This window comes from Stegodyphus dumicola, chromosome 2 (genome assembly GCF_044657685.1).
Source record: "Stegodyphus dumicola isolate Sdum_Otavi_A_Nest chromosome 2, ASM4465768v1".
Taxonomy (NCBI): Eukaryota; Metazoa; Arthropoda; class Arachnida; order Araneae; family Eresidae; genus Stegodyphus; species Stegodyphus dumicola.
Window position 1 is genome coordinate 106,779,417 of NC_140769.1, and position 13,234 is coordinate 106,792,650.

General features: G+C 29.3%; 1 protein-coding gene across 1 annotated transcript in view; it reads right to left on the minus strand.

The window, feature by feature from the left end:
• The window catches only part of LOC118200996 (protein AATF-like), a 72,518-nt gene that overhangs the window by 2,117 nt on the left and 57,167 nt on the right, over window positions 1-13,234 (minus strand). The window contains exons 12-13 of the mRNA XM_035373004.2: window positions 3,138-3,218; window positions 1,195-1,266 (exon numbers count right to left, since the gene is read on the minus strand). Of these exons, the coding sequence (XP_035228895.1) occupies window positions 1,195-1,266; window positions 3,138-3,218 (153 nt within the window). The remainder of the gene's footprint in view (window positions 1-1,194; window positions 1,267-3,137; window positions 3,219-13,234) is intronic.

Sequence of the window (13,234 nt, forward strand, 5' to 3'; positions counted from 1 at the left end):
GAGACGTTCTTCCCTCATGGCGCGGGAGCTGGAATAGAAGTTGAGAGGGCGTGTCTTGCCCTTTTGGATGGAGGGTAGATGCCGAACTCTCGGCCAGTCATGGCTCTCGGTCTCTTCTGTGAGCTGCGAATAGCAGGATCGTATGCTGGAATCTGCTGGAGTGCTTGGTTATCAATCTGTTCAATTTTGAGGAATAAATTTTGACTAAGTTTTTTAATATAGTAATCAACAGGTTTAATGTTAAGGTCCGAATGAATCACATCTGTACGGACGTACCAGGCTGCATTAAGGGCCATACGTAAGGTCTTACTTTGAAAAGATTGAAGTTTTTTCACATGAGTTTTTGCAGCAGTACCCCAGATTGTACATGCATACATAAAGACAGGTCTTATAATTGATGTATAGAGAAGAATTTTGCTTTTAATTGACAGATGGCTCTTTCGAGCTAAGAGAGGGTAAAGTTGGGCTCTAGCACCTTTTGCTTTATTGAGAACATTTTCAATGTGAAGGTGCCAGCGTAATTTTGAATCAAGTACAACTCCTAGGTACTTGTAAGAATTTGACCAGTGAACATAGTCGTCGAAAAACTTTAAATTAATGGAAGGGTACGGGAGGGGGCTACGTTTGAATATCATAGCAGCACATTTAGCAACATTAATTTTAATTTTCACATGAGTAATGAGCCAGTGCTCAAGGCTGGAGAGATATCTCTGAATGATGTGAACCAAGTTTTCAAGGCGTTTGTTTTGAGCTAGGATGGCCGTATCATCTGCATAAAGTGCAAGAGTGATACTAGGTGATTTTGGTATGTTATTTATGAAAATGTTGAACAAAATTGGGCCTAAAAGTGACCCTTGGGGGACGCCACTTAGTATAGGACGGGGGGGGGGGCGAAATGAAAGAATTAACTCGTACAGAAAAAGATCTATTTGTGCCTCTAGGTAAATCACTCTTCAGTTTTCCTCAATTCTAATGCGGTTTTTAAGTTTGGCCAAGTAACACTGTCACTAATATATGCTTCATTTTGTTATGTAGAACTGTATACACAGTTTGCAAAAGTTATGATTATCTTTTTTAAAAAACTAAAAATTACATGTAATTAAAATACAATTATAAATACAAAAGCAAATTTAGAAAAAAAAAATACCAATGAAATTGTGCTTGTAAAAATTATACAAAAAATTTTAGACAGACCTAGTTTCATCAGATACTTTAGTTGTCTGAATTGAAGCCATAAAATTTGCAAGCTTCGGATGAACATCGTACCTATAATAAACAAAATACAAAATTTTAAGATATGCAAACAAATTTTTATATATATTCTTCTACCTTCCTCTCTGAAAGATTTTTTACCTAAAAGTGTGAGGGAAATGTCAAAAAATCTCAAAATAAATAACATTATAGATTTAGATGTATAGGGTATAGCTGTAGATAATCCTTCAATAATTAAATGGTACTTCATTTCAGTTGATTTAAAGTTTTTCCCCTGTTCTAATGTTTAAGAGTTGTATGAATGAAAATTTTCTCTCTCTCTCATTTTTTAAATTATTAAAATATCAAAATATGGATGGGATTTTTCTCTTTCTTTTTACCTAAACAAAATATCTGAATTATGTTTACAGGATTTGGGTATCAAAATTATACAGATATACATATTTGTGACCTGGAGATTTCAACATTTATGTAATACATAATGCCATATATCTCATTTTATTAACAAAAATTTTAAAGATGCTTTATGAGGTCTCATTAATAATTTGTGATATGCAAAAAGCAAAATTTAAAGTATTTTTCTCTAGTCTAAAAGCGAAATAAAAATTTCCCCTGAAGTAGGTTGAGCAATGTAAATAATCAGTTGACAATATAAATAATCAGGTTCTAAAATAGATGAACATGTTTTGGGAAAAATACATTAATGTCAACTAATATTGTTCTTTATAAAACAATTTTTATATTCTTCAAGATGAATGAATACTTCTAATGAATTCTTCTCATAAACTTCAAAATGAATGTATGTTAAGTGAAATGCAATTATTTTTTATTTTTAAACATATTTGTAATTAATACAAAAATTGTGTTCAAATATGACACATCTGATTGACAACCTAGTTTTACAGTGTTTTTTAATATAAGATAAATTCAAAATACTTATTATATCATACACATTTAGGCCATTACACTTGTTTATAAGTTTAACCGAGATCCTCTGGATAAAGTATTCAGATCATACAATGAAATCTTCTACTCAGATAAACTGACGTTCTGGATAACTTTAAGATATTATTTGATTTCAAGTATTTTGCTACAGAGAAAAACAATTTTAACTAATTTCTCACTACAAAATAAATACGGAAATGCTATAGTCAGCATAAAACCAGTCTCTTTTGTATAAAATTTCTTTCTTCCAGCATTTCCCAACAAATGGAGGTGACTGACATTAATTTAGAAAACAAAGATTCAAAATTTGGCTAATATTTGACAATTGATAATGGCCTTGCTAAATAACAGATAAGGGAAAATTAAATTTTAAGCACTGAATAGTTTCCTGAATGATAAATTGCTGTAATAAGGTAAAAAGTTTTCTAGAAAGAACTTGACATTCTTATTCAAAAGAAACTATAAGACACTGATACAATACTCAATTTCTGCAGATTTAAGATGGCACAAAATAGTTACTTTGTGCCATCTTAAATCCGCAGAAAGCACTTAATGCCAAAGTAGTTTATCTTCAAGGAAAACCAAAAATAAACTATTATTCAGGACTTTTATGATGCTTTTTAAATTATATATAAATAAAGTTACATTGAGCTACATTACTTCTTTCAAGAAATAACATTTTTAAAACAAAAGGAAACATGTATATGACAAAAAGAAGAAAAATTTAACACTACACAAAATTATATAGCCATTAAAAAACATTATTGGAAAAAAAAAAAAAAAAAAAAAAAAAAAAACTAAATAAATTAAATGAAATTATTTTTTAATTAGATATCATATGGAATTTATAGCAACTCCTCAATTTAGCATCTTTCAGTTCAGACTCGCAGAAATACTTTAAAAATAACATTTTTCCTTTGGCAATTAAGGGTGCAAGACTTAAACAGCTGGAAAGAAATGTAGTGATTCATATAAATTACCTTAATCGCCTTCCTTTACTGGCTTTTGTGTCTACTTTCCTTTTCATTTTGTTGCGTATTTTTTGTATTTCCATTTGTTTCCTGAAGGGGAGGGGAAAATAATTACATAGTGAAGTAACAAATCAGAAACCATTTAACTAGATTAGGAATTTGCATTCCAAAAGGAACTGTTAATAGACAACATAAGTAGTTGCTTTTTATTTTATGAGAAAAATTATTATTCAATTTTAATTAGGAGATAAGAACATCCCTGAAGATTTCTCTCCCAACAATTCACAGTTTACATAAAATTGAAAAAAAAAAAAAAATTAATACACTCTATGCAAAGTAAACAATTATCATGATACATGGAATGATAAATATACAACAGATTTAAGGTGAGCCAGCTTACAATGTGTTTTCCTTGCATTCTGTATGAGAACAGCCAGTGTTATAACAGTATATTTGGAAATATGGATATAGGATCCATTTCCTTAAATAATGATTTAGGCATATATTTCTAATTATAAAGCTTCTTGAAATAAAATAGAAAATTTCGTGAAAACAGTTTCCATTGGTAGATAGGTTCTAAAGACTGCTGTCCAAACTAATTCACAAGTTTAGAAAATATGAGATTCTTAATTCAAGGAAGTAACAGAAACACATGCAACAGCAAATAACTAATTTCAACTATTGTCTGATATAAATATTAATGACAAATGAGAAGCCATTTCAGAATACAACACAGTGCCTTCCTTCATAAGCATAATTATTGTATTGATTTCAGGAAAATGTACATATGGACAGAGGAGCAATGGATACAACAGACCTACTATTGAGGTCAGGGAAAGGGAGAAGAAAGTCACTAAATATATAATTAAGCAACAAGAATTAGCAATAAAATCATTAACTTAATGGATTATTAATAATTCTATATATATTCTCCTTGGTTTTCATAAAATTTTCCTATAATAAGACTTTTCCTGACAGTGGAGGGAAAACTGCTACACAAGTAAAATCTGAACTGACATCAAGCTACATTTAACTGAAACTAAAATCACACAGAATACACCCAGGCAGCACGTCTGCAAAAATATACGTATAAATTTTGGTGAAATAAGGGTATGGTATTTTTTGCACGTTACTTTTACGAAATTTATACGAATGAAAAAGGCTGAAGTTACTGTTGACTCTTTATCGTTATTTTCCACACGTTATTTTTACGAAAATTATATGAATCCGAATGTACTGAAAAAACTACCGCCATAATGGTATATTTTATTCGTCACTTTTACGCATATTATACGAATCCGAATGTTCTGAAAGAAACTACTGTCTTTCTGGTATATTTCATTCGTCACTTTTACGGATATTATACGAAGTCTAAAAAGATTGAAAATGAAGTTTATTAATTCAAAATATTTAGTGCATTTTTTGGCATTTCACTTTGTTTTCCTTTTCCACGAACATGAAAAAAGGAGCATTCATATATGAGGCTAAAATTTTTCTATGAATTTTAACATGTGAGCTAAATCTTTACGTGCATTTTTGCAAAAAATTATATTTTCTTAATTTAAAGATCTTCAAAATAACTTATTTATTTTCTTATATCAAATTTGTTATTTTTATTCATATCAATACTTACATTAATTTACACAATTTAATTTCTTTTATGAAAATCCTATTACCCATTTAACTGGAATAACATATATATTAAATTTGTGTACTTACTGAGTTTGGTACAATACTTGCCTTATTTTATTTATCAAATGTGGGCAATTAAATTGGAATAAGACTAGCAAATCTTTCATGTCAAGGAATAGAATAATAAATAGAGCAGAAGATGCCTGAAAATGTTTAACTTCTTGAACAATAGTTTAATGTAGACCAAAGGATCATTAATTATAATCAAAGATATACTAATATTTTTATTTAATAATAATAATAATAACTCTACGAAATTGCAAGCTGAATCCTGATATTTTGCATATATTTCAGTTCCTTTAATCTTTGTTATAAAAATCACATGAGGCTAACATTTTTTAATTTTGTTTAATGTACGGGGAAAATGATATAGCGATTTTAATAATTTTTATATGAGGGAAAAATAAATAAATAATGTAAATAAATAATTATATTATATTTTATATTTTTCCTGAAACAGTTAAAGACATTCTTAATATGGAGATCTACAGAATAAGTACAAGGGTCCAGTTAAATGAACTCAAAATTTGCATAGTTAATTTTACGCTAACTTATAAAAATTAACCGGATTTACGATTATACACTGAGCATGCGCATACACAGATATTTCTATTTTTCATAGAAAAATTGAATTATTACCTTAATACAGAGATGCTGTGAATATAAATTTATATAATGCAAAAGTAAGTTTATTTCATATGCTAATTTAGAGGCCTTTCTTAATATGTTTAATTATATATATATATATATAAAAAAAAAAAAAAAAAGCATTGCAATTCTTGTTTACTGACCAATGGCAAAGCAGACACTTTCTACTTCCGGTTGTGACGGGATATTTGTGAAGTCAGCAATGGCGGTCAAAAAGAATGGTAATGTCGCAAAGAATACTGTTTGTTCGTGGATTGGCGTTTGTGACTGAATCCATCGATGTTACTAATTATTTGAAGAAAGTAAGTGAATATTTTATATTTTCAGTGTTTAATACTCGTACTTTCTTCACCTATATAAAATTTTATAAATAGCGTCTGTGTAGGAAATGTGATTTTCCATGTGTTTTTCTTTGTACATGCCTAATGATTCATTTTCAGGATTTGGTACTGTTAATGACAAAGAATACCAAATCAATAAATTGAAAAAATTTTGCATTAGTCTGTTTCTTACTGTTTGTGTCACTCCTGTTTGTATGTGTCTCACCTTTTTATAGTTATATTATTTTTACTCAAACGTTTTAATATTTATCTTAAAGCATACTGTAATTAAGCAGGAAATAGCTTTTAATGGAAAAAGGAAGGCAATATTAACATGACTAATTGTTCAGAAAACTGTTCTGGAAATATTATCTACCTTATGCCTAGCATGTAACTTTCATTTATTTATGAAATTCAAAATTTTTTTATTTGCTTAGTGTTTTCCCTAAAAATAATTTAATTTCTTATTTTTGAATTTAGTTTTTTAAATTTGCTTTAATATATAATCTTTAACTCAAAGATATTGTGCTATTAAAACAGGAAATTTTATGCGATAGAAACACAGGTACTTTGTTCCAAATCTACTGAAATTTCATGCACTTGTAATTACTGAAATATATTCTTTCATGAATAATATGTGAGTCCTAAGTCCTTTCATGAATGCATTTCTTTTTTGTTTGTTTAATTTTGTTGTTGTTGTAAAAAAAAAAAAAAAAAAAAAAAACCCTGCAATTTTTCAGATTTTAAATTACGTCCAAAGGGGCGTTTTTTTAACGTTTTGAGTGTTACCTTTATTTATTAAATATCATGTTCTTTGCACTTAAACCATAAAATTCAGTTCAAGAGCAATATCACAAAATAATGTTAAATTAAGCATATCTTTAGAATTTCCTATATACACAGTCTCGCGAGCTGGAGATAAAAGTATTTATTTTCTATATAACGTTGCCATTTCTCGCTTTTAAAGCATTGAGTTTGTAAATCAAAAATTCATTAAAGTTTTACAAAATATAAAATCTATAATAAAACAAATTCCAAATTTGGGATTGCAGATGCCCATGTTCGCAGTAGGATTTCATCATTCAAAATTCGATGGCTCTATGTACCATTGTTTTATCACAATGCGAGAAATAGACAATCATTTATGCAGATTTTTCATTATTTAATTTCTTCAAATATAATGCAGGACTCTAACATTTTGTGGCAACAGTTTGAAAAGTGAACCGACGTTTATGAGTCCGACGCAAAATGCCAAAACGAAAGCAATAAATAGTTCTTCGGGACTGAAATCCCTTTGGACTAAAAAAAAAAAAAAAAAGTTAAAGAAAGTAAAGTAAGAATGCATTACTTTAAGTTTTGAATAAATTTATTACTATTTACTGCAGCTTTAGGTTACTCTAAACATAATTTTTGAAGTCGAAACTTGATAGTTATGTTGATTATTAGACTTGCATGAAAAAATTTATTGAAAAGTTAGTATTTGATCTAAAATACCTTAAATTATTTGAATTATATTTTACTAAATCATGTATTTTGATATAACTAGATAGTTAAAAAATGAAAATTGTAAATGTGCAGAAATGCTTATATAAAACCAAGAAATTGTTTATATTTTTGTTCCTTTTTCCCTTGTAAATTAAATATATATATATTACAGTCTGGGGAGTCGGTACCCTGCTGAATTGTAGTAAACGAGACGTCCAATCTACCAGACCATCAAAGACGCAGATTTGGATTTTCTATTTCATAGTTATTGAAATCATAACGGTATGTTTGTTTAAATTAGTACTGTTTATGAATGTGATAAAAATAAATTCTGATAAGCTAAGAAATTATTTATTTTCTATTAATTATGAACTGTAAATAATGTAACCAATTTTCTTCATAGTATTTCCTAAACATTTTTTTTTTTTTTTAAAGGGAGGTAGTCTTATTTATACAATTCTTGCACAGTGAGATACCAAGAAATAAAACATTTCAGGAATTTTCACTTAGTATATGTTGATGTGTAAAATTATGTTGTTCAACGCCATATTACTTTTTCACAGGAAAGTAATTTTATTGATGTAACATCTTTTTTAAGAATGATTACAGTTTCTAAGCTAACTTAAAATTTTCAGATTTAGAAAATATATGTTTAATGTAGCATTAGTTTCCATGGAATAGAAAAGGTTTTAAAAATGTTCAGTTGTTAGAGGGAAATAATATAAATGAGATTGTCCTGATATAGTTTCAGCTGGAAATGAAAGTGAATTTTCGGATAGTGAAGATGAAATTCTCTGCATTTAAGAATTCTAATAAAACTGATTAATGTAAATCCTATGATTCATGTAGGTATTCTTCTGTTATCAGGACCAGATTCAGAAATGTGTGTCTATATGCATGCATTTTTAAATGTAGGTGCTCGTGTGTGCATGTGTATATTCTTTATGTATGTATGTGTATACTCATACACATATATGCGCATACATGCATATACACATGCTTACATATCTACAGTGGAACCTTGAGATACGAGTTTAATTCGTTCCAGCATTCAACTGGTATAGCAAATTTCTCGTATCTAGAAACAAGCTTCCCCATTGAAAATAATGGAAATTCAGTTAACCCGTTCCACACCCCAAAAAATATCAACATTTTAATATCAAGTCAATTTTTCCTAATAAATAACACTGGTAAATAATATAACCACAGTTTAACTTTCTTACCAACCTTTTAACTCCTTCTCATTAATCCACACCAACAACAGCTTCTCAACATCTAGGAGTACTTTTATGGTGCTTGGAAGCAACGATAATTCCTTTGGCTAAATCAAGTTTTTTAATTTCTTCCTGCTTCTTCAGAATAGTGTAGATTTTCGATGTTGAAAGGCCGCAAGTCTTCGCCGATTCCGTCACCATGCTTATGTTTATCTATGATTTCTTTCTTGATATCGACGGCCATGGTCTCCTTATTTTTCTTTGCAGCACTATCTGAGGCAACAATCTTCTTGCGAGGCATCTTGAAATAATTATTTTCACGTTAAATGTCAAAACAATTAACTTGCAAGTGCACAAACACGTATATAAAAGAACACTGAGTGATCTGACGAGGGGATTCCCTGAGTTGAGCTGGATAATGAAATGGCACCACACATACCAATAGCCTGGCTCATTGCTCGTTACTCGAGTCAATGCTCGTATTTTGCTCATACTTTCCTCGTATCTCGAGGTTTCATTGTACATTTCTGAATCCTGTCCTAATAACAGAGAAGTACCTTTGCCAGTATTGCAACAGAGCTAGAATGAATTATTGCATTTAATATGTGGAAAATGCATGCTTAAAGTACTGTTATTTTCTAAAAATATTCTGTATGTCTATTTTTTACAAGAAGAAAAAATAGCTAAAAGCTGATAATTTATTTATTAGTCCAAAGGGGCTTTGTCTCTAAAGGACTATTGTTTTTGTTTTGCGTTGGTTCACTATAAATATCCGTTTCATTTTTCAAACTGTTCCCACCAAATGTTAGAGTCCCTAGTGTGGGATTAATACTTTCTATCTTAGTGCCCTCTGAAACCTATGTTAGGGTTAACCTGTATAACCTACAAGGATTGCCAGTTTAGGCGAGATATCTAGGTAGTCGTCATAATACATACCTTATTTTTTATTATTTTTAAATTAAATTGAAAGTAATAAACTAGTTTTCAAGAATGGAGTTAAACTAGATTTGCATTCAACTCTGGTTTATTGTGTTAATGACATTTTGCTGTAACAAATATGAATTTTTTGTTTAAGTATAATAATTTACAATGTTTTTTCTAGAGAATGAAGTACTGCCACTAAGTCGTATTGGATATGTTGCAAGGTAATTTACTATTCTACATTAACTCAATCTTTATGTCCTGTTACAGATATATTGGCAGAAATAATGAAAACCTGACATTCAAAAAGAAAAATAATAACGTTGAATGTAGTATATTAGATGGTTAACTGCGATTTGGCAGCTCATTAATAATCTTACACATATTAAATACGAATAATTTTGACAATTACCAGTATTTTCAATAGTATAAAATTAGGCAAGAAAGCAGCTTTAGTTTAGCACCGATTTTAAATACAACTCTCTTAATTTTGAAGGTGATCCTGCACGCACAGGTCTGTGTAATAGAAGGCTCTCCAACGGCCCAGCGGTAAAGTCGCTGAACACTGGTAGTTCGGTTCGACGTTCAAATCCCGCGAAACTTAAAACTAAACTGGATGGCACAAACAGCCCTTAGAGAGCCATGGCTGGCAATGCCTTGATTACTACTTTCTAGATGGTGAGCTCTGTGGTGTTTGTGCATAAGTGGTCAGCTTGTTGCAGGCCCCCTGGTATTAAGTCCCAAATGGAACTTGGTACTAATTTTATCGACCCACTCAAGGGATGAAAGGCTATTTCAACCTTGCCCAGCCTGGGAATCAAACTCCGGACCTCTGGTGCTGCTGCGTGATACACTAGCCACTGTGCTACCGAGCCTCCCTAAAATAGTAAATTTATGAAAATTATAAAAAAAATTCAAAATATCAGGGTACTTTTCTGTTTTGCCGGCGCAAATGTCAAGAATTTTTGTTTAAGTATAATAATTTAAAATGTTTATGAATATGAATTTTTTCAAGCAGACTTTATTGGCGACAACACACAGTATACACATAAAAAATTTGAAGAAATGTTAGTTCTAAGAAATTTTTATTTTAAAAGCATAAACATTTTAATATCGTTTAAAATTTTGTAAAATGATAATAAATAAAGACAAAGAATTTGTAGAAAGACATTAATTTGTATTTGTAAAAAGAGATTAATTTAAGAATATACTATGCTTTCATGGTACAACATTCTGATTCGCCGTTTCATATCACATGACCTCAAGTGATCTCATCTCATGTTAAACTACACTAATTCTCTCAGTAATTATCTTCATTAATTTCGAGTTAAATCTTAATTTGGAATACAAGTTTAAATGCAAGAATTATTTCATTTCGTATGAATAGCTTACACAGAAATTATGTAAAATCGCAGTGCTTTACTTTGCTAGTGCATTCTCATTAGAATTGATGAATTTAACCCTTGATTTTGCCTTTTCTATATTTTCGGGTGAGTGTGTGATTGCATCCTAATCGATTTAATTACCATGAATGGCCTTAGGACATAAAATTGAACTATCTGGTAAAAACTCTATGTAATTGTGTCCCAGTATTGAAAGAAACATTCAATCTGATAGAAATAGCTGCAACGTGTTTTGAAAATGAAACGTAAAAGGTTACTAGCGAGGATATTCTGTTTGGCATCGGATGTATCATTTTGGGCGACTTTATCGCTTGCACCGGCAAAATGGAAATGTGCCAATATTGGTTTGACAAAGGTAAGATGTAATTGAATTTAATAAGTTGGAAATACTGTCTGTCTTTCCATGAGTTAAAAAATAATTTCAAATAAAATTTCTTTTTTCAGTTTTTCATGTTATTTGTTTAATGTTATTGTAATCTGATTTATGATATTTAGTCACATATTCCATCCCTCTTTGCACTATAGTATATAATTCAAAGGACTTATCAGTTTCAGCAATATTTTTTTTTACCAGTACACATTTTTACCATAACTCTGTTTCTAAATCATATCCTGAAAAATTAAGGAGTAAAGTACACAATGCAAGTAAACAATGGCGTTTAGTCTTGTTTATGTGTCTAATATTTGTACTAGATTGTAATTAGTGTTATGTGTCTAATATTTGTACTAGATTGTAATTAGTGTTATGTGTCTAATATTTGTACTAGATTGTAATTAGTGTTATGTGTCTAATATTTGTACTAGATTGTAAAAGTTATAAAATTCTATTAGCTTTTGTTCTTTTTTAAATTGAGATGCTTCTTTTCACCCAAATGGTTAAAGCCTTCCAGAACTGGTACTTTGATCTAACTTCTATTCCTAATAAATAATCCAGCTGCATACAGTTTACTCAATTTCTGCCATGTGTAAGGTAAACAGTATTGGCTTTTTTTAAATATAGTATCTTTTACAACTATTACATCAGGTAGATTTCTTTTATATTTTGCCTTAATTGAATCATCCTGCTAATTAAGAATTTATTAAAGTTAATATGTTACGTTAAGTTTTTGTGTGTATAATTCATTTTAAGTATGTGCAAGCAAATGCATATATTAACAGTTACGTAGAATTATGTTTTGGGTATCAAATTCAGAATTTTTTGGGCTGTTTTTAGAAGAAATGATTTATACCATATTAATATTGATAAAAAAATTCTGTGGCATTATATGAGAGTATATATTTTAAAATAGCTGCATGATATGGTAGAGGTAAAAAGCTTCATGTGGATCATAAATTAATATTACGTGGGAATTTTTCATTTATTTAATAAAGAAAATATTCAAGCCACAATTAAATTTTTTTCACTCGATTATTTGCATACAAAGTTTGCAGCAAATATTTCCTGCAACAGAAGTGACAATTTTATTTTGCCAATACAGGAAATTTAGTTAGTGAAAGCAGTAACCCTATTTTGGGATGTTAAATAGGAAGGCAAATTTTTGAAGGAAGACTTCATTTAGTCTTGCTATCATTCTACGTGGCTTTTAACTTTTTTATGGTATTTATAATTTTATTGTTATTCAGCTTTCTGTTTGCTTAGAATGCACATGAATGTAGACTTGAAATATTTTATATTGCAAACTAAGATGCCATTGTTATCATAATTAAAGATTTATGTTCTGATTTTGAAGGAATTTACTGATAATACTTTTGATTGTGTATTGGTTTCTGGTTTATTGAAATATGTAAAATAGCCTGTTAATGCATATACGTATGTTAATGACATGTATAAGTTTTTGAAGTATTCTGTTTATATGTATATATTGTTGTGATTAGTTTTCTGCTTACTCTTTATTTAAGAAAAAGTTATCTGTAAGAAAGTGAATATTCTTTACTATATATAGGAGTAAAATTGGAAAGGCAATATAATTAATACAAAATTAAGTTTTTTCTCGTGTACTTAAATACAAACATAGCCATTAAAGACTTTCTTAACCTTGCAATTCTAAACAAATCTTTAGATATTTTTTACTTGAAATTATAGACATTGTGTAAGGTATATAATTGAAGTTTACTGTGTGATAGTATGAACTTAAATTTTTTAATTACTGAAATGTAAATTTTTAAATATGAAATACTCAGTGCATTTTATATGCATCTTTTATTACTTCAACTATATTTAAAAACTGAAAACATCTGAAGTTTGAAATTATTAAAAATTTTTCTTTTTCTTGTTTAGGAACTGTTCTCAAAACATTGGGTGACAAAGAATTCACTTTTACAAAAATCGAGCAGGATATTAAAGACAGCGAACTATAGAACAAATATGGCGAAGCTGAATGAAATTTATGTTGAATTTTATTATTGAAAAATTATGCTCTTCA